Source organism: Notechis scutatus, chromosome 1 (assembly GCF_049901735.1).
Source record: "Notechis scutatus isolate UNSWTSFEM ecotype Mainland chromosome 1, rNotScu1.2, whole genome shotgun sequence".
In the NCBI taxonomy this organism is placed as follows: Eukaryota; Metazoa; Chordata; class Lepidosauria; order Squamata; family Elapidae; genus Notechis; species Notechis scutatus.
The window spans coordinates 87786156-87811122 of record NC_142009.1 but is presented as its reverse complement, the minus strand read 5'-3'; the positions used below and the strand labels follow the sequence as shown (position 1 = coordinate 87811122).

Here is a 24967-nt window from a genome sequence, read left to right as displayed (position 1 = left end):
CACCTTAAAATGTATCTAAATGTATTAAACAGTACTTCCCAAAGGTGCTTTTCAAGAGGCAACTGGACATTCTTCTTTTTTTCCTTGAAAACATTTCACTTCTCATTCAAGAACCTTCTTCAATTTATGGGTGTCTTTTTTTTCCTGAAGAAGCTTCCTCAGAATTGAAAATAACTTCTTGGATGGGAAGTGAAATATTTTCAAGGAAAAAAACAAGAAATTCCATTTGCCTTTTGAAAAGCACCTTTGGGACAACCTTGACCTGGATGATTGAAAATCTCCAGTTTCTTTGCTAAGGGCACTGCTTTATTTTCCAAAATTTGTTTGACAAAATTGTACTTGGTTTTTTTTTTTTCTTCCTGTATACTGTTGAAGACTAAGCTACCTGCCTGGGTGTTCTTTGTCTCACTTTATCATGGCATTAAAAAAAAAAGAACCCTCCCCTTGTTCTGTGTCCATCAACCTGATAGACAAAGGACTGCCCCGAAGAAACATGACTTTTGCAGAAAATAGGCCTCCTGAATAAGACTACAGGTAGTCTTTGCTTAGCAACAACAGTTGGGACTGGAAACTTAGTTGCTATGCAGCTATGCAGTCACTATGCAGAAAGTCACGTGACCTCTGGCCTCACTTCCTCTTCAATTGTTAAGCGAGGTGGCATGATTGCTAAGCAAAACGTTCAAGTGACCAAAACATATGATTTTATTTCTGCCTTCTCCATTAATTCTGCTGGTAGAAAGCGGGTTGTGATGCGTATGAATCGTGATCATGTGACTGCTGAATGCCATAACAACCATAAATATGATGATTGATTGCAAAGTGGGCCTTTTTTCCCCCATTGCTGTACACAAGGCAGTCAGTAAGTGGACTACTTGCAATGGATCTGGACTGCTGCAATCCTGATGACCAGTAGATGGCAGTCAAGGAGTAAGCTTTCTCTTATCTCTTGGCTGCCATCAGGGGTGCTGCAGCTCCAGATCTGCCCTTCTCCTCTTACAATTTCTAGTCCCCCAAAATAGAAAATAAAAATCACAGCTTCTGGTTGCAGTTTTCTCCTCGTTCTGAATTTCAATCAAAACACTTCTCTGTCTGCCACCCACAACATTTTATTCCTCATCTCTATCTCTCAAATGCCTGCTTGTCTGTCTAGACTTGCTAGTGATTCCTTCTCTTTTTTTTTCTTCTATTCTGCTCCATTAGTTTCAACATTTTGTCACTACTTTTTTTTTTTTTTTGCATAAGTCTTGTTCTGTCTGATAAGCAGCAGAAGTGCAAGTTACCTCCAGAAATCTTTTGTAAGGCAAGTCTTTGAGCAGGGAATACTTCCTGATAGCCTGCAAAAGAAGAACGGGGCTGACTTGCTTGTTCTTATGCAAATACATCCAGGCAATGGACACCAAGGGACAAGAGCAGAGGTGGTATTCAGCAGGTTCTGACCAGTTCTGGAGAACCAGTAGTGGAAATTTTGAGTAGTTTGGAGAACCGGCAAATACCACCTCTGACTGGCTCCGCCCCCATCTATTCTCTGCCTCCCGAGTCCCAGATGATCTGCTGGGTATTCTTTTGTTACCCTGCACAGGAGAACGGAGCTGGAAAGCAGGTTAGCGGGGTGGGGAGGGAATGGGATTTTGCAGTGGGGAGAGAACGGAGATTGTGCAGTAACCTTCCCCTGCCATGCCCACCAAGCCACACCCACCAAGCCACGCCCACCAAGCCACACCCACCAAGCCACGCCATGCTCACGGAACCGGTAGTAAAAGAATTTGAATACCACCACTGGACAAGAGGCCCTTTGGCTCATGCTTCAAGCCCAAGTTTCACTGTTTCATCCTTTCCTTTTGAAACTTTGTTTATTAAAGCTATGCCCCAGTTATTATTATGATTGTTTATTTTTATGTTTATTTTTTTAGTCCCAATATTCTTGCTGTGCATTCTATGTAACTTCCTGAAGTCAGAGAAAATACGATATTGTTTAGACTTTCACCCATTTAACAAAGACAGGATGGGGCAGTTCAAGATGAATACATTAGCTTTCCGTTTATAGAAGGCAGGAAGATTCAAGCATCAGTAGAGTAACAAAGTTTTAGTTGTGGGAGTAAATATACTTCCTCACTCTAAATCCATTTTGAACTGCACTGTAAATTTTTAATTCAGTTCTGGTATTGCAGGCAGCAGCTTGAAAATAGGAGTATCTAGATGGGGAGGGGGAGGAGGAGGAGAAATAATCCATGGTTTGTTTGTAACCCTTAGGGTTCCCTGGATCAATCAATAATGTGAAGACCTTTAAAATGCATCTTTCTTGCCAATATTATTTCATAAGCATCTAGTTTCCTATAAATTAGGTATACAATTCTAAACTACATTTCAATAAGAATGGAAGCAATTCCTTGCCAAAAATGAAGTTCACAGACATCCCACAGATTAATAGATAACTGGTTTTGCCTTGCTATTATTTCCTTGGTTATAGAAATCTGTCTGTATAATTTGTCAGTATAATTTATATAATTTACTCAGAAGACAATGCATACTTACTTTACATTTTTTACTCTTTTTAATACATCACCATATTTTATTTATTCACATCTCCAGGTTGCTAATTGTTTCTCATAAAGCATTTTTTCATTTGCTTTTCACTTGGCATTTTATAACAAGAAATCTTTGATTGCCCCAAGAGGAGTGAATTAACACATTTTTCAGCATACATACCCAGTAATTCCACAAAAGTTAAATATGCTCTCAAAAATCTATCTCTGATATCGAATAGGATTTTCATCTCAAATACTGATAAAGGGAATATATCATTACATAGAAACCAACACTTATTATGTGAAAGGCCTACCAGGTAAATATGATCAGGAATCAATTCCACAGAAAGACTAAAGCTATTTTTTTTATTGAAATTGATTGTAATAAACGAACCTTGCATCTTTTTTGTATCTGGTTAAAATTAGGGTTGTAATGCTCAGACATGCAAATTCCATGAGACTTTGAGTGACTACTAAATGGAAAATAACCAGAGGAGCATTTTGCTCAGGGTCAGAACTGGATGTGGTATTCCAAGTGTAACCTCACTAGCGTGATATAGAGTGATACTATCACTTCTCATGATTTTGATGCTATCCCTCTGTTGATCCAACCTAGGACTGCATTGGCTTTTTTGAAAGCAAAAGCACATTACTGGCTGGTACTTAAGTGGTGGTCCACTAATACACTTAGATCCTCTCCCAGTTAACTATTATTGACCCAGGTTCCATCTATTATATACTCATCCATTTTGTTTTTCCTGCCTAAGTGTAGGGTCTTACTTTAATCGATTGTATCTTGTTGGAAGGGCTCAGTGCTCAAATCTGTTAAGATCCTTCTGAATCTCAAGTCTATCTTCCAAAGTGTTAGCAATTCCTCCCAGCGTAGTGTTGTCTGCAGATTAGATGAGTTCTATCTCCTTATCAAGATCATTTACAGGTAATCCTCGACTTACAACCATTCATTTAGTAATTGTTCAAAGTTATAACTGTACTGAAAAAAAAGTGGCTTATCACCGTTTTTTACACTTATGACCAGTACAGACTCCCGGTCAAACTTTGGATGCTTGGTAACTGGTTCATATTATGATGGTTGTATGTCCTGGGGTCATGTGATCCCCTTTTGTGAACTTCTGACAAACAAAGTCAATGTGGAAGCCAGATTCACTTAAACACTATTGCTAATTTAACAGTTGCGGTGATTCACTTAACAATAGTGACAAGAGAGGTTGTAAATTGGGGGAAACTCACTTAACAACTATTTTGTTTAGCAATAGAAATGTTGGGTTTAATTGTAACCGTAAGTCAAGGATTACTTGTAGGAAGATGTTGAAGAGCACTGGGGCCAAGAAAGAACCTTGAAGTATCCCACTGCATGCTTCTCTCCATGTAGTGGTCGTTCCATTGAGATCTACATGCTGAGTCACAGACCTGCTTCTTCAGGATATGGTAAAGAACATGATGTACAAGTAGCTTAGTCTTGCTTGGATTCAGTTTAAATCTGTACTAATCCACCCAGACTCACACAACTTTTAGACATTGAGACAAAATGTGGAAATCTGGCCCAAGGTCATGATGTACCATTGAGTACCATAGAATTCTAAGTCGTCCCAAGTCACTCAGTTAAGTAGGGTGGCTATAGAAATTGAATGAATGAATGAATGAATGAATGAATGAATGAATGAATGAATGAATAACACCAGACCCTGAAATGCTGGATGGTTTCACATTGACAAGTTTTCCTTTTGTCCTGTCTGGCCCAGTCCAGTGATTTCATTTCTTTAAATTGAGTGTAGTAGACCAAAGGGCATGGTGGTCAAAACATTTTTCTCTAGGGACTACATTTACATAAAAAGAAGGATGGATGGATGTCGGGAAGGGAATGAAACCTCTGCAGGAAGACAACCAAGCGCAGAGAGCACCAAGATCTCCATATTTCAATCCTGAGCTACAGAAATTATCTTTGGTTGGAATAATGGATGGTCAATTAATCAATCCATCAATCAGAATAGAGGTGGAAGGGACCTTGGAAGTCATCTAATCCAACTCCCTGCTCAAGCAGGAGACCCTATACCATTTCAGTCAGGTGGCTGTCCAGTCTTTTCTTAAAAACTTCCAGTGATGAAGCACCTAAATCTTCTGAAAGCAACCCGTTCCACTGGTTAATTGTCCTCACTGCTAGGAAGCTTCTCCTTAATTTCAGGTTTCTTCTCTCCTTGAGCAGTTTCCATCCATTGTTTCTTGTTTTGTCTTATGGTGCTTTGGAAAATAAGTTGAGCCGCTCTTCTTTGTGGCAGCCCCTCAAATATTGGAACCGAATACTGCTATCATGCCATCCAGAGTCCTTCTTTTCTCTAGACTGGCCATACTCAATTCCTGTAACCATTCTTCATTATGTTTTTGTCTCCAGGCCCTTAATCATCTTGCTCTTCTTCAAAGAAGCTGCTCTTCTTTGCACTTTTTCCAAAGAGTTACATTTTCCAAAGAGTTAAATTTCTAAAGTAACGTTAAATTGTGTATTGGCAGGAAAGGGTTTATTCTATTTTGACTGAAGGAGGAGAAGATGAAATGTTAATGCTTAGGGCAATTTTTTTTAATTAGACTTTTTTTTCTTTCCGTTCTCTAGATATGACATCATGAACCTGCAACAGATAGAATCTAACCGTTATGATTATGTCCACATCGGGACTTGGCACGAAGGAGTCTTGAATATCGATGATAATCGAATTCAAATGAACAAAACCGAAATGGTCCGGTCTGTATGTAGTGATCCATGTTTGAAAGGTCAAATTAAGGTAATTGTTCCTATAGAAGAACTTTTGTTGAAAAAAAATAGATGTAATCATAAAAGATTAAGTGACACAAATAATTACTCTTAAATAATCTATGTATAACAGTGTTAGATTAAGGCAAAATTCAGAATTTTTTCAATAAAACTAATGATTCAGAGATGCAAATTTGAAAGTAAAAATGTGATTGAGAACATACATCAGTGCCTTCATAGTATTGCCAGGAATAACTTAAATAAGCTGCATCTTTTTCTGGGTTCCTGTCTTAATATGATTAATATGGAACTCCATTGTGTTTTATCCCAGATTTTGCAGTATATATGACCTCATTTTTCTTCGTGTTAGATGTCCTAAACTTTACCTTAAGAAATGCAGCCTATGTGGCATTTTTTTGAGCTTTTCTTCTTCTGTTTAAATCACATCACATCACCAATAGGGACATTTAGTCCCAGAGATCTTGGATACAATTGCAGTATTCAAGTCCTTCCTTCAAGGTGTTTTCAAACACTTATTTTTGTCATGTTTTTATTCAGCAAGGTTATCTCCCCTAAAGACACAAGTAAATGAAACACTTTGGTGTCATTGCTACCATCTAATCCTTCATTTTTAGTAGTTCTTAGATTTCTTGCTGATAGTATTTGTCTCCCTAGCTTGAATAGTTTCTCCTGATCACCTTTTGGAAAGGGAGGACGGCAGGGGAGGGAATGAGTGTCTATTGAATGGTAAATGTGAATTTATTTCCTTCATGTTCATTCTGTCCCACCTGCAGTCCTGTCTTAATGGCATTACTGGGGGCAGTACTGCTGCCACAATTGCTCTGTTATCAAAACCTAGTATAGTCAAAACTACAAATTGGGTTGAAAATGAGGTGTTCTCCTTAAAATATACTGTTGTCCAGTTTCACTACGCCTCCTATCACATCCCACTACTACAATCCTATTTGTTTTACAAACATTATCTCTTTCATTTTCTAACAAGTGGTTGTCTCTCTGTTTTTGAATAAAGGAATATAATCAGAGTCCCTTGCTTTTTTTTCAAGAGGCAACTAGGCTTTCTGGTTTTTCTCTGAAAACGTTTTGCTTCTCATCCAAGAAGCTTCTTCAGCTTTGACTGGATGGTAGGGAATAGAAGGATTTATATTCCTTGCATACAGCTGGTCATTTGCTTTCTTTTTTGAAGTGAAACTTTTTAAAAGAAAATCCAGAAAGTCCAGTTGCTCTTGAAAAAGCACCTTTGGGACAACTGTGCTGGATGACTGAGAATCTCCATAAAATATAGCCAGAGCCTTCTGCTTTATTAAAAAGACTTTCCATAGGTTTGTATTTTTTTTTCTGAATGAACAGACCATGTCTGGCACCACAGGTTGTGCAGTGATTAGAATGCGATATTGCAGATTCAGTCTGCTTGCTGCCAGGAGTTTGATTCTGACTGGCTCAAGGTTGAGTCTGCCTCCCATCCTTCTGAGGTCAATAAAATGAGGACCCAGATTGTTGGGGGCAATATGCTGACTCTCTAATCTGTTTAGAGAGGCCTGTAAAAGCACTATGAAGTGGTACAGCTATTACTATATCATATTTTATAATATAACATTTACTAAACAACATGATAGTTAATTATGTTATATAACTCCAATTCCCCTACATGGAGAATAAAACATACACCACATGCTGCATTTCCTCTGTTCCCACATCATAGGCAGCTTTGAGCTGCAAACAAAATCTCTATTTGAACAAAACCTCTACCTGCTGACTCCATTTGTATCTTGCTAAAAAACAATTTGATATCCACCATGCTCATTTGGCATGAAGCATAAAAAAAACCATGAGAATCAAACAATGTACAGAAAGTTAGCTTGTCAGAACAATGGTTCCATTCTACGTGGAGGAGGATGGCTGATAAAAAGCTGCAGTATTACAGAAGGGTAATATCTATTGGTGAAATATCTATTAGTAATACTTTATTTGCTCTTTCCTTTTTAGTCCTATGAGAAAAACTAAGGACCTGCACTATTCGATTGCAAAAAAATGGGTAATATTAATGTTTTCAGAAGAGACCAAAATAAACCCACCTGACCTGTGTCCCTCAATCAAAATCTCTTCTTGAATTATTGTTTTATTTGAAAGGAGGAGACAAGTAAAATGGCTACAACTGAAGACTTTAGATAAAGATGTTGGACAGGCCTCAGTTAGAGTTTCTTTGCTCCAAAAAATGGACTCTAAGGAGGATTCAAATGCAAAATCTTTTCATATCTTTGCACACTACCTAATACCCAAGTAGTGTGCATCAATGTTTCAATCAAGATAGACTTTTTGGGTTACTTCTTTTACTTTCCAACTGCATTTGACCTACAAAATGGCCCTATGTTGCAATAGACATATTGAAGCTCAGTCTTTACATGGACTGGATTTGCATATCATGTTAAATTAAAATATTGCTTGCTTTTGACTATGTAATATATGGGCACAATTATTATAGATGGTAAGAGGCCCCATGGCTCCGCAATTAAAGATGCTGAGCTTGTCCACTGGAAAGCTGATAGTTGAGGTTCGAGACCTGAGCGCTGCATGACAGGGTGAGGTCCCTTTGGCTCCTGCCAAACTAGCAGTTCGAAAGCATGCAAATGCATGTAGATAAATAGGCACCATTTCAGCAGGAAGCAAACAGCATTCTGTGATATACCGTATTTGCCGGCGTATAAGACAACTTTTTGCCCTGAAAAACATGCCTCCAAGTGGGGGGTCGTCTTATACGGCGAGTATATAACAAAGGTCGTCTTATACGCCGGCAAATACGTTGTTGTCACTCGGTGCAAGAGCGACGGGGGGGAGCTCCGCAACTTGCGAAGCCCCTTCAAGCCCAGCCGGAGTCTCTCTTCCTCCTCCTCCCCCACCCACCCACCCACCCACTCCGCTCGTGCGGCGGACAGGCAGGCTCCAGGCTTTGCCCCCATCCCTCACCTCCTTCCATCCCCCTCCACCCCCCAGTGGCAGAAACTTCGCCGCACGTGGGGATGAGTGGAGGGGTGGGAGAGCTGCGACGCAGCTCAAAGCTGAGAAAGCGCCATCCTTGCTTTTGTGCTTGGGAAGAGTTCGTGTTTTTGTTTTTGTTTTTCTCCCAGGAATGGGATGCTGCTCGTGCGATTTTCTTTGGGAAGTTTTCTCTTCCCGGTTTCAGCCTTTGCTCCGAATCCTCCCCCGATTCACTTCTGGAAAGGATGCTTGTGTAACTCTTTTCCTAAGCGTTGCTGGGGTGGAGGGGGCAGTGTGCAGCGTGAGCGAGAGGCTCTTTTCCTTTCTCCCTGAGCACAAAACCGTCTGCCTTCTTCTCTCTTGGACGGACCGAGCAAGGCTAATAAGATAATAATAAGATAATAAGATAAGATCCTAAGCGCGTTGTGGAAACAGATCTGGATCTCATTGGAGAAAGGTAGCAAATGAATGAACTGGTCTTTTGGCAAGTCTCGGGTAGGAACTCGACGCTTTCTGGAAAGTTAGTGAGCAGGAAAATAGACATCCTTTCCGCTTTCTCCCAGCGTGGGTATTTCATTATCCCTCCCTGTAAGAAGTAACAACCACAAAGCCAAGGGAAAAACGATGCGCAGGAAAAAGCCACAGTAGGAAGCAAAGATTTCTCCCCCCACCCTCTCTCTCTGAAATAATTAATGTCGCAATCAGTGTGGTGCACCCTTGGAGACAAATTGGTTGGGTAGGTGGAAAGATATTAAGAAACAACTCGACTGTTTTTCGTCCAGTTTTATTTTTATTTATTTATTTTCCCTGAAAAAGCAGATCGCTCAACGGTGTCACAAAGAAAGGGAGAGGAATTGAGTGCCAGCCTGAGAAAGGCGAAGCTGCCTCTCTAAAGCATTTTGGTGGCTTTGTAAGTTTGGGGGAAAGGGGCGGGGTGTCAATCAAGAATTATATCCAGAATACCCCAAGTGTTACAACTTACCGTATTTGCCGGCGTATGACTTTTTGCCCTGAAAAACATGCCTCCAAGTGGGGGGTCGTCTTATACGGCGAGTATATAACAAACTCTATATTTTGAGTGGAAATGTTGGGGGCTCGTCTTATACGCCCAGTCGTCTTATACGCCGGCAAATACGGTAGTCATTCTGGCCACATAACCACAGAAGAGTCTTCTGCATTCCTCTCAGCTAAGAAAAGGAGATGAGTACCACTCCTTGGATTTGGACACAATTGGACAGGGGAAATCTTTACTTTATCTTTATTATAGATGAGTGTTACAGACCAACTTGGCTGTCAGGAGTTTTAGGATCGGGTCTTCTCTGGCACTTTTCCTTTGACTCCTTTTTCTGGTGAATGCTAGGTAAGAAGGCCTAGGACAATTAGACTGAAAGCCTTCAGTCTGTTATGGAGCTACAGATCTTTCAAAGGCTCAAGCACTTGGTTTTTACTTGCAGAAGATCTATTTTGGCCCAGATAAGTTGAGTCATCAATTCAGGTTTTAAAATTTGCCTGCTGTTATTACTTTATGAGACTGTATTTGTAATGTCACACACTATATTGCTAAAGGGATACCATATTCAGAAATCATATTAAAAGGTTTTCATTTAAAAACAAGTATCTATTTTTATTGTAGGTTATAAGGAAAGGAGAAGTGAGCTGCTGCTGGATTTGTACAGCTTGCAAGGAGAATGAATTTGTGCAAGATGAGTTCACATGCAAAGCCTGTGAGCTGGGATGGTGGCCAAATAATGAGCTGACAGGTATGAGCAAAACTTTTTACAATAACAGTTTGTCACTACCTCAAAATAATAATGTTTATTTTACTTATTTAATCTTCCATTTTCCTTCTTAAATTCAATTCCAAAGCAAGATGTATAAGGAAAGGGGAGAAAAAGTACAATACCTGGACAGCCACAAAGGAATGTGTCTGATTACACATAACACCCCCCCCCCAAAAAAAATCAATGTTCCAACAGGTAGTCCTCATTTAGCAACTGCCTCATTTAGTGACCATTCACAATGATGACAGTGATGGGAAAACTAACTTAGCCACCAGTCCTCATATTCATAGATCCATAAAGCAAAAGAAAGCTGAAGTAAAATCATAAGCACTGTAACAGTTGCACTTAGCAACTGCTTCATTTAACAACTAAATTATTAAGTCCCAGCTGTGATCGCTAAATGAGAACTACCTGTATATGCATATTTCTATATGGGGATATACACTTAAGAAACTCTGGGCAACTGTGATCCTAAGCGGGGAGGAAGGGTGTATACATTCCTCCTGTTGTAAGTTTTTGACTCTGCTCTGCTATTTAAAGGCAATTATGATATCTACTTTATGTCCTTTGGTCAAGTGGCAGAATTCTTATGAGAATCTCAGAGGAAAGTAGGTGAAATCTCTGTTTGGGCTTTCAAAGTCTGCCTTGTCCTCTGATCCCAGTTGAACCACCATCTACTCACTATTTATAAAAATGGAAAACTGCAAAGTTTGGTGAATCGCCACTAACATTAAAAAGTAAATTGGCAATCAATGCAATTGCTGTAGGATCAGAGTAATAGGAATATAAGCTCTTGCATTTAAGTTCAATTCAAGTTTAACAAAATTTTCAAAGAAAGCATCGTGTGGGACATATTGCAATTGTCCGCTCTGAGATTCAGCTGCCAATATTGGTATAAGGAATGCAAAGGAGGGTGGAGGAGTTGGAAAGTTCAAGGTTATTTCGTATGTCGCATTAAAAAAATCCAGCTGCAGTTAATTGGTTCTCATGATTAATGAAGTGTAAGAAGTGGGAGAGAAGGTGGATTTTGTGAAACGTGCTGAAAATGACTTTTGCTTTAGAAATTCAATAGAAGTACCAGAGCTGTTCCTAATAAATCAGAGATTTATATACTTGTCTCGGAGTGATTGATTACCATGGACAATTCTGGATGCCTAACAGTAATACTTCAATATGGATTGTTACTAAGTTAATTTATAATGGTGTCAGTTAAAATTATGCAGTAAAATTAAAAAGAAACACTTCAAAAAATCAAAAGAAGCCATCGTTCCAAGTTAACATATGCTAGAAAGTCTGAAGGGGTGTGATGGCTCAGCGGTTAAAGATACTGAACTTGTCAGCTAAGAAAGTGGACATCCTGGATTCAAGACCGGAGTGGTGCGCAACAGGGTGAGCTCCCATTATTTGCCCCAGCTCCTGCCAACCTAGCAATTCAAAGCATGCAAATGTGAGTTGATAAATAGGTACCACTTCAGTAGGAAGGTATTCTGTGTGCCTCAATGTATAGTCATGCTGGCCATATGACCAAGAAAGTGTCTTCGGATAATGTTGGCTCCCTCAGCTAAGAAATGAACATGAACATCACCCCTTAGAGTTGGACATGACTGGACTGTGGAAACCTTTACCTTTAGAAATTCTGAATGAAACAAGTTCTTTTCCCAAATTAAAAAATTGACAGCCAGAATAATACATGTAGTTAGTTTCAGACAGTCGGTTGTTATGTAATATTTTATCTTCCACATGAAAATTGTATATATCTTACTACAGAGAATATTAATGGAGGCGAATGAGCTTCTATGATAGGATGTGAACTTTATTTGACTTCTGGAATATTTACAGCTGGAACAGAGGTGGTATTCAGCAGGTTCTGACCAGTTCTGGAGAACCGGTAGCGGAAATTTTGAGTAGTTCGGATAACCGGCAAATAGCACCTCTGACTGGAGATTTTACGGTATCCTTCCCCTGCCACGCCTACCAAGCCAAACTCACAGAACCGGTAGTAAAAAAATTGAATCCCACCACTGATCTGGAATAATATAAAATTACTCAAAGTATCATAGACACTGGGATTAGAAATCATCAGCCTTTCCGGCAGTTCAGATAACAAAGACAAACCATGAGTATTAACACTATCTTTATTGTAGGGTCATAGCAGTAACAGAATCTTGCAAGTCTGAAAGTACTTTCCCCCTCCTTACTTTTACTTTCCCCAAAACTAGGGAGTGCAGCTTCTATAACACTTTCTTCACCCTTATGCCTCCTTCTGTCTCAGTTGTTATTAATCAGACTTATCTAAGCTGCAGCTCTACCTTCTTATTTCTCAAGGTCATTTCCTCATACCATTACCTGAACTGTCTTATCAGCCCTTAATTAACTCCATGGCCTTCTAATTCATTTCTGAACACATCTGACAATGGAAATTAGGATAATTAGCTCAAGAATTTGGCATAGGTAGGAAACACTTAGCACTACAGAACCCAATGGATTTCCAGCACAAACTCAAGCTTGCTAAAAAATCTAAGCCATGTTTACCTCTGATCAATCACATTAACATTCACTTCACTTCCTAGGAGCGTTGTTCTACTTTGCTTCCAGTTGCTATTCCGTTCTTCTCCTTATCCCACCCCAAGAATGACACAGAAGAGATCTGCGTGTTCTTCCTGCCTGCTGCTCAGTCCCCCTTGCTCTATGATTCAAGAACCAATATGTCATAGTGGTTAAAATGCTGGGCTGCAATAGGGTAGACACAGGTTCCCTCAGCCATGAAAGTTCACAGGACAGTTTGGGTCAGCTGCTATCTCTCCACTCAATCAGCCAGATTCCAGGTACAAGGTATAAGTACAAGTTTCTTGAGGAAAAAAATATGATGAAGAATTGCTACACCTGCTACTACATTCCTGGAGAAAAAATAAGAACCCAGGAATGCTTTTAGCAATACCTTTACCAGGAAACTGGTATTTGTGCATACTGCTGTTAGTTATACCACCCTGGAAACTACAAATAATTTGAATTAATAATTTGCTTTAAACAAAGAACAACAGCATTTATTTTTGATAGTCCGATCATAAATAAGATTGATTCTGTACAATTTTTGCACTCCAAAACCTGAAGTTGCTGTGAATTTTTAAGAGTTTAAAATTTACAGTTAGTTTTCACCACATGTATCATTACAATTGTAGGGAAGCATTGAGATTATTGGAACATTGTGAGGGAGTAAAACTGTTGGTGGCAATAACGGCTTAAACCATCCAACTCCTATATTTGTTGGAAATTAATTTGGCTTTTTCTTCTGCTCAGCAGGCATTTATAATATACGAAGCATTCATTTGAAACTTTATATACCCGTGCCTATATTATCAAACTCATGACTGTTGACCAAATAAATTAGTGCCCAAACTGGGCAATCAGCATAAATAGGATGATGTATCCCACTCATGTACCCTTAGCCTAGTAGATCTTTTATTCCTATTTTCTCTAGAAACTGAATGCAGGGTTTCATTTAGGTAAAACAAATGAACAAAAAATAGTATTATCTTGACAGTTAATGAAACTGAAGCAGCTGGATTTCTGGCTGTCCAGATTACAAGCTATGCAGATAAATAATTGTATAGATAATGCTGTCATGTAAAATAAGGATTGAAATGCATTTTTTCTATTTAAAAAACCCTATTCTTAATATCGCTTTTAATAGTCAGGAATGTTGTCTAAGTAATAATCAAAATGTCCAACCACTTTAAAAATTAAATGCCTCTGCTCTCTAATTGTCTTATATACTGTAAATGTCTCAGAAGGTAAATAAATATGTTGGCAGGAGAATTAATTTCTATCTATGTGTTACTAAATAGAAACTGTAACTAACATCTGTTTGGTCTGAATGCTGTCTTGGGAATGTTCGTTGGCCTTGAAGTTGTAAGTATAAAGTTTAGAAAAGAATAGATTTTGAAAACTTTAGTTCTCTTCTTCAAATTGCTATGAACAAATTAAGAAGGGTCTATTCTTTTTTATGTGGAGTAAGAGATTACAACAATGATACACAAGAGAATTTGTGCTCGTGTAGCAGCTTTCCATTGTGTTCCCTTTCTTCTGTCCAAATTCATGGAGAAGATTTAGCAAATACTTAGGGAGCGGGAAGGAGGAAAAATCATCTATCCTGTTGGCAGATTTTGTCCTATCAGTGGCATGACATAATTAGATGAAGCTTTTTTTACTATCTTTTGTGCAAAAATTGCTTGTTTTGATATGAATGCAGGATCACTTATGTTATGCAACTGCTCTTTAGGAATCCCAAAGGAGCTCTTTATTTTGAAATATTTGTCTGCTTATCCAATCATTTCTTTTCTCTCTCTCTCTCTCTCTCTTTTTTCTATCCTGTAGGCTGCCAACCTATCCCTGTAAAGTATCTGCAGTGGAGTGACATAGAGTCCATTGTAGCAGTGGTCTTCTCTTGCCTGGGCATCCTGGTCACCATGTTTGTTACCCTTATATTTGCACTGTACAGGGATACCCCTGTCGTCAAATCCTCTAGCCGGGAGCTGTGCTACATAATACTTGCGGGGATCTTCCTTGGTTATATATGCCCTTTCACTCTCATTGCTAAGCCCACAATCACTTCATGCTACCTCCAGCGTCTCCTGGTGGGGCTTTCCTCTGCCATGTGCTACTCTGCCCTTGTAACAAAAACCAACCGCATTGCACGCATTCTGGCAGGGAGCAAGAAAAAAATTTGCACCCGCAAACCACGCTTCATGAGTGCTTGGACCCAAGTAGTCATTGCCTCCATTTTGATCAGTGTACAGCTGACATTGGTGATTACACTGATCATCATGGAGCCCCCTTTCCCCATCCTTTCCTACCCCAGTATCAAGGAAGTCTTTCTGATCTGCAACACCAGCAACTTAGGTGTGGTTGCCCCAGTGGGCTACAATGGACTTCTCATCATGAGTTGCACTTACTATGCTTTCAAAACTCGCAACGTGCCGGCCAATTTCAATGAAGCCAAGTATATTGCCTTCACTATGTATACAACGTGCATCATTTGGCTTGCCTTTGTACCTATATACTTTGGGAGCAACTACAAGATCATTACAACTTGCTTTGCCGTGAGCCTGAGTGTGACAGTTGCCTTGGGGTGCATGTTCACTCCCAAGATGTATATCATCATTGCAAAGCCCGAAAGGAATGTCCGCAGTGCCTTCACCACTTCCGATGTAGTGCGTATGCATGTCGGGGATGGCAAGACACCTTGTAGGTCCAACACTTTCCTCAGCATATTCCGGAGAAAGAAGCCAGGCGCTGGGAACCCAAAGTAAGTACTTTGACAATGCACCTCTATATAACACATTTTTTTCTTCCTTCTTGTTTCAAAACCTATGTTTTTTTAAAAAAAAATAATAATAATATTTGCATTTAAAAAGCTAAGCAAGGCAAAATCTGAAATAGGGATCTAGTCTTCCTCTTTGTTGCTTTGAAACTGCAACCAGTCTAATATTTTGACATGTTCTTATCATCTCCCGTCTTATAAACCTTTCTGGTTTCCTTTTGTTTTTGTTTTCTGCTCCCTAACAATGTGCACATAAAATAATTGGACAGCACAGCGATAGTAAACTGTCAACAAATCTTGGAAAGGTTGTTTTTACATCTACAATAATGTTTCATGTCTGTGCAAATTCAGCCACACAATGAAGAATTTACTAAGCCTTTACTAACTTATAAATTAGGCTTCTCACAGAGACAACTGAAAATCTCAGCTCTCTAGATGCTCAGCCTTTATTTGGTGTGACGTATTCAATAGAAAACTCACATGCATCACCCAACAAGATTAGTTTCTTTACTGCAGACAAGAAAGAAACTTTATACTATACATAAAGAAGGTTTGCTCTCTCCGATGTTTAAATTCTAAGCCTGTTCCTGCTTCTCCAAATTAGCAGATACTGGATTGCTCTCTTAGCCTTGAGAGACAATTGTCCTGAATTGACTTCATTTCTTACATTATGGGCCTTACTAATGAACTGAGATTCGGTTATGCTCAGTTGTTGATTAAGTCTGAATTGAACAGTCTTAATCTTCTAAGAGTCCTTTTTTTCCTCAATAAGCTTTTTTTATACTCCAATATATGACAGGTAAGTCACCTGGAAAGGTTCTTAAAGCCATGTCAAATTCAGTATTTTTCTGACTCTTGTTGTGCTTAACAAAAATGGTGAAAGCTATGCTCACCCAAACTACTTTGCAAGTCTGCCAGAGTTGTTGGAAGGCTGTGCACAGAACACCACTTTAACCAACAGGTTGACAAATATTGTATTTCAGCAGCTTTCAGCTGACTGAATCTTTTCCCTAGAAATAATAGGCCTCACATTGTTTATGAATTATAGTGCAAGATTCTCTAAGAAAAAATCTTCTTGAACTTCATGTGAATACAGCAGAACCTTATGATACACTCACTCAATCATTTTTTCACTGCCTGATGAAAAATCTCAGAATTTTTTTTCTATTCATGCAGTCTCTGTTGAAAGAAGAAATTAATAGAGGCTTTTCTGTGGTTTTCCCTTTATTTAAACAGAAGGAAGGAAAGTTGTGGGATGATAATTATATGCACAAGTAGCTGCAGGGCAATTAGATGAATTTCTTATCTTATAAAGCAAAGTTTACACACACACTTCTATATAATATAGAGATGATATCTGAGACTATCATTATCATCTTTATCATCATCCAACTAATTTAGTTTAATATTCATACTTGACTAATATCATAGGATTCTACACAGTGTTATTTCTAGATTAGTATTATTAGACAAAAGTGGTTCATCCCTGAATAGAAAGTAATGATAAGCTAAGCTATTTTTGAAGGGCTCAATTCAGGGACTTCTGGAAATGTAATTGCAAGAGATCTTCTCAGGATGGCAGGTATGTAACTACCGATTCTGAATGATTAGCAGGATTTTAAAAAATGCCCTGAAATAGCAATCCATATAATCTTTTAAAATTTATTTAGTTTTTGTTATAATAGTGGTGCAGAAAAATAGTTAGAACCATGAATTTGGGAAGATTACATGTACAAGAATAGGTAAATGTTATGCTTAATTGTTTTTTGTCTTTAATAGCAGAAAATTCAGTTCTATCTGTTATGAGGAATATAATGTTTCTGACAGGGTTTTAAAACCATTTTTGTTCTTTTCCAAGAACCAATATGAAATGTTAAAATAATTACTCTGATAATTTTATAATTCTTATCTTTTTTATTTATTAAGTTTTAAAAACAAAGGAACAACATTAAAATGTCCAAACAATATCAATAAATATTGTGCAATTAGAGACAGGAGAAGAATAGATAATAGACAATATTGAACATTTCATTATCAACAATGAGTTCCTGACCATTTGACTTTGAAAAAAACATCATAAGCTCAGCTGAGAATTTAGTCTAGGGGAAAAAATGGAAGTAGATAAAGAACTGGAAGAATTGAAAACCATTTCCCTGGAGTTTTTTTGTTCATAATATCTCCCAAAATGCACTAAAGTGCTATTTGAATTTGCATGCAACTTATGAACTTTGAGGAAAAAATATTTATGACTGTTTACTTTGTGTGAAAATACATATAAAAATAAACGTTTTGGAGAGATTTATTTTTAAAAAATCAGATTATTGCAGAAACAGACAGAATGTATTAATGAACTACAATGGTGAGGGGATACCAACAGAATTAGTCAAGAGAGCAAACCATTGCCTTCAAAAAGGATTTTATTATAAAAGCATATCTTAAAATAAAGATTTCAGTATAATTTCTTATCCCTTCCTTACAATACAGCATGGACATGACCCAGAAACAGGCTATTTATTTATAAGAGCTGCTAGAGAACAAAAATGGAACTTGATAAGAAAGAACGAGACAATTTTACAGACTTGGATATTGTAAGAAACAAAATGATGCTTCCTCTTCTTGGCTAAAAAAAAAAATCCAGTCTTTATCCATAGTAGAAATTCAAAATAGTAATATTTAATCAATGTTTGCCTTTGTAAATGTTCAGATGATCTTCTGTGTGAATTAAAGTTCATCATACCTAGTTTATATATAATGTTAAGCCATAATATGGTTTGGGATTTGGGGGCTCAGTGTAATTCAGTATTATTTGGAATCAGGAACTCTGGGATGTAAAACATGGTTTAAAAAATCTAGCTATTTCTTTCATTCTATCCATGTCAGTCTCCCACCCTTCCAGAAGAGCAAGGCCGAGACCAAGCCAACACCATCTCCAAGCTCCCCATCAAAGAAGCAGTCATTATTATCACAGTCAAGGAAGGGATCCAACTGCTGTGCCCTATTCATTCTTTTGCATTGGCCTGCAAATTTAACAGCACAAGATGGCAGTGGAGCTTCCCTGTCTGGCTTACTGATTTTCTCTGAATTTAATAATGCCAAAATAGGACAGAATGAATACATTAACATTTTCCAGGAGAAAGAAACACAACCTCATTTTCATAACTATGTCTAGAGCAGCATTCTCCAGCCTAATGTGGTCCAGATGTGTAAGGTTACAAATCCATTGTTCTGTCTGAGATGAAAGAAGTTTTTCTGGCTAAGATTGATGGTGGTAGGACAGGGTATGGGGGGAGGGGTTGCTCTTAAATTATTTTCCTTTTTATTGCATAATTTGTTGCTTGACTCTTCACAAAAGCAGGATTTAAAAAGAATCTCTACTAACCTTTTCAAACATTTTTTTAATAATAGCAAAAGGAATTACATGAGGAAAATATTTATCTTTTTAAAGATATTTAAACTATTTTTCTAAATATTTATCTGCAGTATGCACATAATGTACAAATAATCTCTGTATGAGTTATGCATTGTAAGAACTCATTTTTAAAAATATTTGACAATTGTCCACTATTGTCCAATTGTCCAATGGTGTTAGGAAGTTTCTGAGGAAATCTTTTTCTTATAACATTTTTAATATTGTAACTTTGCCTTTGATTTTTTTTTCTGCTCAGACTTTATGAAATTAGAAACTAATAGTAAATTATATCCTCTGCATGGATGAATGAATATTAATTGCATGAAAAAATGAAAACACTGCCATGACCATATAGAATAGTTGCAAGCCTAAATTTTAACCCAAGCTTGTTTACAGAAGCAAAAGATGCTGCGGTGGAGATGCACATGTTATTATGCTGCATAATCATTAACATGCTGATGGGTGTCCAGGAAAATAATATTAACTTTAAAGTACTGTCTCAGCAAGCCAAATATCTGTAAATGTGATGCTGTCTGAGCTTGGCTGTTTGCTTGCAGATGTTTCATTACCCAACTAGGTAACATTATCAGTGCACTACATATTTGCAGAAGGAAGCTTTTGCCGTTTTTTAGTTATTGTCCGTCATTTGGAGTTGGGAGACAATATAAAACTTAAGCAAATAAGAACTATAAGTCTCGTGAATGGGAAGAAGGGGAACTTAGAATAATAGAGTCAACAATGTTCTGAACCATTGCCCAATCACTTCTTCTGTACAGTTGTATTGGGGATATTTTCTCCATAATAACCCTCCCTCCATAACAGCCAAAATTCAGACAGCACCAACGTCTCCATAGTTTAACCCTGAGCTGCCTATTCTCTCCTATTGGAGATATAAATGTATTTGTGAAGATAATCACAGAGGTCAACCATCATATATCATTCAACCATCATCTGTAACAAAGAGACAAGGTTTACTTTACCTAAACCAGTTCTGAATGATGTTTACCTAGCTTAGTTCTTAGAGAGAGAAAAATCCCTTGTCTATCTATCTCCTTGTCAGTTGATATCCAATACTTAATATTAACTTCTTGTCATATCCAGCTATTGCTTCTTTTGAAAAAAAAAAAGTGCTCAAATCATCACTGATTCTTCAGGAATAACAACAAAAACAATAGCAAAGAGCAATTCTGCTTGAGGTGGTCTTCTAAGAAACAAACTCCAATGGAATTTCCTTTCCTTTTGCTCAACAGTCATTCCATTGGGCTTTGGCAGAAGGAGATGAAGACTCTAATAGTAGTAAAATTAACTTTCAAATGTTTTTATTCAATTTCTCTTTTCTATCTTTTCTTTTCAATTCAATGGAATGTTGGAAAGAAATAATGTAAAGGGATTTAAGGTATTTTCTATCCAGCCATCTATCAGCAAGAATAACTTTCCAAGAACAGACAGAATGGGACCAGTTTAATATAGGAGAAAAAGTCAGTAAAAGTAGCTAGATTGGAAATTGATCCAGATTTGGGGTGGAGTGGGGGATTTCCTATAGAGAAAATATCCCCAATACAACCCTATGGAGGATGTGATTGGACAATGGTTCAGAACACTGCTGAATCTATGATTCTAAGTTCCCCTTCTTCCTATTCACGGGACTTATAGTTCTTATCTGCTTTTAAGTTTTATATTGTCTTTTAACTCCAAATTATGTACAATAATTTAAAAAATGCAATGACCCCTCCTGCAAAAAGTCAAAAAACTAAAAATACATACAAATAACTGTTCCCACAGATACCAGTATGCTTCACCAAGATCACATCACCACCACAGTATGATAAAAAGATGAACAGGTAATAGGTCTATGTATATTTCATGCCTGGGGGAAAAAACCTGATGTATTAAGAATTATTTCATCTCCTAACCTGTTGGAAACTTGAAAATGATCACATTCCTTTAACAAATAGCAAATACATGCTTGGTTTGTGATAGGTTGGAAAACACTTCATTCAAATAATTTTGGACTCATAGGTAAGCCTGTTTTTCTACATCCTTTGATAAGAAAGGATTAACAATTATTTAAAATTATAAATGCACATTGGAAAAAATGAACATTGTCCACAAACCCCTCTTATAATCCATAAGGAATATAAGAATTTCTTACTTTAATTTGTCTATTTATCTTTTATCTCTTCCCTCAAAATGCTATGAGATAAAAAAAAAAAAACTAAAGGGTTATAAATGTTTACAACTATTTAAGTTTATTACAGTAAAACATAACATCTGATTGAAATTGGATGAGTCTGAAACATTAAACATTTTACAGCCTGGCAATATCTATTAATTACTTCAAACAGCTATTCATTTTTCCTATTTTCATTTATACTGTCATGCCCCTGGTGGAGACTGACTCTGAGGAAGAGGCGGAACAGCCGACAGGGTGTGGAAGTGTGGCTCCAGAGCAATGGTGGGATTCAAAAAAATTTACTACTGGTTCTGTGGGCGTGGCTTGGTGGGTGTGGCAGGAAAGGATACTATAAAATCTCCAGTTAGAGGTGGTATTTGCCGGTTCTTCGAACTACTCAAAATTTCCACTACCGGTTCTCCAGAACTGGTCAGAACCTGCTGAATACCACCTCTGCTCCAGAGGTTGTGGAGGAGGCTGGGAAAGGGCAGAGGCCGGCTGAGCAGTGAGAGGAGGACCCAGGCCCATCCCCTATCCGTCCTAGGGAAGTTTGTAGTTTGTTTGGTTTTTATTTTCACCTCTATCTGCTCATTAAATTCGGACTGTACTGCTTTCTTTTGAAGACTATTTTTGAGTACGTTTTATCTCCAACTGAGAATTATTGAACAGTGGGGGCAAGTTGGGGGCATTAAAGGACATTTATTTATTTATTTTGGATTTTGTTACATTTGTGTTACACTCTGGGTCATCACATATACATCTTTTGAGGCCAAATGAAAAGGCTATTTGGAGAGTAAACTTAACCCATTTAGTTGAAAGTAAATTCCACTGAAATTGGTTGGATTTACTTCCTAATGATTGTCTCTGAATATATTACGAACATTGAGGAGTTAAAAAAGACTAAAGGAAAATATATTATTTTTATAGGGAAAAAATGCCAAGCAGGCTGAATATAGGATGCTGAGAGAGAAGAAGAAAGGAAGTCATTCATGCTATATATTTATGAAATGAATTTTCCTTGGAAATACACATTGTGGTTTTTTTTTAAACAAACAATAAAATAAGGTTTATAATATTTTCTTTTTAGATTCTTATTTCAATGCCCAATAAGATTCTCACTCTGTTAAAAAAAATCATCTCATAAAGAGTTTCTAAATTTGTACTGGTATTTAGAAAGATTGGAAATCTACAAACTTGTTATTAAGTGATTTGAAAATCACATACTATGTCCCGCAAAGTGAAGTCATTGCTTACTCATTTTAATGCCCACCTCAGCAATTAAACACAAGGATCATGCTTCCCCTTTTATGTCTCTATTTATTATAAACTGTTTACCATTAACTACATCATTCATTTTCCATTCTGCACTGAAACAAAAGCAAAAAGTCCTGTGGACTACATAACAAGTGATCAAATAATTAAACACCTAAGGAAATGCTTCTGAAAAGAATATTTCACTAAAGCGAGAACAATTCACAAATGCCCACAGAATTCCTGGGGATAATTTTCTGTTTTCTTGAAGTTTTCAAATGAAACAAAGGCACTCATGCATACTGTATATATTAGCAACTCTCTCCTTTGTTCATATTGTGTGGGGGACACAGGATCCCAGCAAGACTATCTTAAATCTTACCAACATTGCAAATATCTTTTCATTGTTAACAGAGAAATATCTTAAATATATACATGCAATCTGAATACCAATGAAATGATTAATGTTGCATTTGCATCAATGTTTTCTGTTCTGTTAATATCATTTCCCCTTTTCTTCTTCTTAAATTTAGGTTAGCTGGGTTAAATTTTAATGGAGAAGTATGCTAAATTTTGAATATTTGACTTTCAATGTTCTTTCTCTTGCATATTTTACTTAACAAGAATTAATTACGATGCACTGCCCAAATGTTTGCCTTGGCTCAGAAACCTATGCAAGATGCAGATATGTATTTTATTTTATTGGTTTATCAAATGTAGAGACTGCTCATCTCACGCAAAGAGCAACTCATCATTCTGTACCTATCAGTCTGAGGGAGCCTTACCCTACCACCTCCCCTACTTCTAATAATCTCTGCCAGAAATATGTTCTCAGAAAAGTCACTGGATAGTACAATAATTGTACATGACATCCATTTGTGAAATTTGTTGACAATCCAAGATCTGAGTTAACCTAAGTAAGCAGTAGATGATTACTCTTCCTCTCTTTGCTCTTTCTCCATTTCTCCATGATGCCCTTAGATAGAACTGAGTTCCCTAGCCAGTCATGTTCCTTATTATCTGATAGGTTTGCTACCCCAGTTTATCTTTTAATTTTATAAACATATTCTAATTTCCAGATCTAGGCTTCAAAAATCCAGATGACCATGGTGACAGCAACAATTCCTGTAAACTCTTTGATCATGGTCATTGGATTTTTGCAGCCCAGATTTGATAGTCCTATTTTAAATTAAATAAGTTGGTTTGCTACATATAAAGCACCATCATCATGGTTCAGTGGGAGACCATCAGGGAAGACCACATATGTAAAATAGACTGAGAATTTTTTTTTAGAAAACCAGGAAGACAGAAATGGAAAATCTCTTCTATTATTGTGCCTAGAAAGTATCTGAATCTGTCTATGAAGTCACCGACAATCTTCCTTAACTTGAAGGTGATTTTATCTTTACCTTGCAAAAGAAGAATCAATAAGGCTTCTGCAAATGTAAACCATTTGTTTGAGAATGTCAAGCAACCCCATAGACAGATGGATAGTCCTTGTATGTGAAGGGTTTCAAAAAGCCTTCTGAAAAGATTGTCAAAAATCAGAGACAACACTTTGTTCTGGGCTAGTAAAGAATAGGAAAAAAGGGAGCAAGAATAAATGAACAGTTCTTACAGTGGGAGATATAAAATGTGACGGTTCTCTAACTGACATAAACGGTCTGGAATTACAGTTGAACAGTTAGCAAGTCAAGCCGGCAAGGACACAAAATGCTTTGTTTTTCAGCATAGAGAAGAGTGGATTGATTTTGATGACTCCAAAGGATCCCTTCAAAATTGGTGAAGGGACAACGAAATGGCAAATGAAATTCTGTTTAAATGCAATGCAATACATATTGGGGGCAGGCAGTGCCTGACTAGGAAAAGCTACTGTTGCTGTCATAGATCATTCGGTTAAAATGTTAACCTAGGACACGGTAGCTGTAAAAAAGACAAAACATTTCATTTTTGTGAATCATTAGGGAAGAGATCAGGACTAACATATCCATTAAGAATGATATGATCACATTTGATGTTTATATTTCCCATGGCATCTGAAAAGTAAATTGTGTGGATAAAAACATGCAGAAAAAGACAATCTCTGCAAATCCTATAACAGGGGTGTCAAACTTGTATTGTCACGGCGGCATCACGTGACATATAGGGACTTTTCTCCCCTTTGCTAAACCGGGCGTGGGCATGGCCAGGGTGCAACGCATCCGGCCCGTGGGCTGCGAGTTTGACAGCCCTGTCCTATAACATGGAGGCTTGAAATTTTCATGTTTGAGTTGGGTAGGTTTCCTGGAAAAGATGGGGAGCAACAGAAAGATATGAATTTATTCATTGTGTGAGTGAATCTGTGATAATATACTCGGTTATTAAAACATTTTTCTATAGTATAACTGTATAAAACAATGTATTATTACATTGTGATAATACAGTTTGTCATACTTTTTTTTTTAAAAGAGTTTGTACAAGCAGTATATAATGCATTATTTCAAGGAGAAGATAAATTTTCCTATGAGCCTCAAGAATAAATTTTGCTTGGGTTCAGTACAATACTCCATATGCTTTTTGCTTAAGAATTTGGAGGTTGCAGTATTTTAATTCTTTCTTCCTTGCTATTTCTTGCCTTATATATAAAAAAAAGGTGCCAAGGGGGAATTTAAAACATGTACCACAGTGAATCATTTGAAATTACTCAGCTGAAACTTTGCAGACTTAGTGTCCTTAATATGCTAGTAATCTGTCCTTAATAAAGCTTCCCTGTA

At 37.4% G+C, this 24967-nt stretch overlaps 1 protein-coding gene across 3 annotated transcripts in view; it reads left to right on the top strand.

Annotated features, from left to right (window-relative positions):
* The window catches only part of GRM1 (glutamate metabotropic receptor 1), a 208317-nt gene that overhangs the window by 163043 nt on the left and 20307 nt on the right, over nucleotides 1-24967 (top strand). For all 3 annotated transcript variants that reach the window (XM_087970380.1, XM_087970377.1, XM_087970385.1), the window contains exons 6-8: nucleotides 5149-5317; nucleotides 9914-10040; nucleotides 14436-15366. In XM_087970380.1, coding sequence (XP_087826506.1) covers nucleotides 5149-5317; nucleotides 9914-10040; nucleotides 14436-15366 — 1227 coding nt within the window. The remainder of the gene's footprint in view (nucleotides 1-5148; nucleotides 5318-9913; nucleotides 10041-14435; nucleotides 15367-24967) is intronic.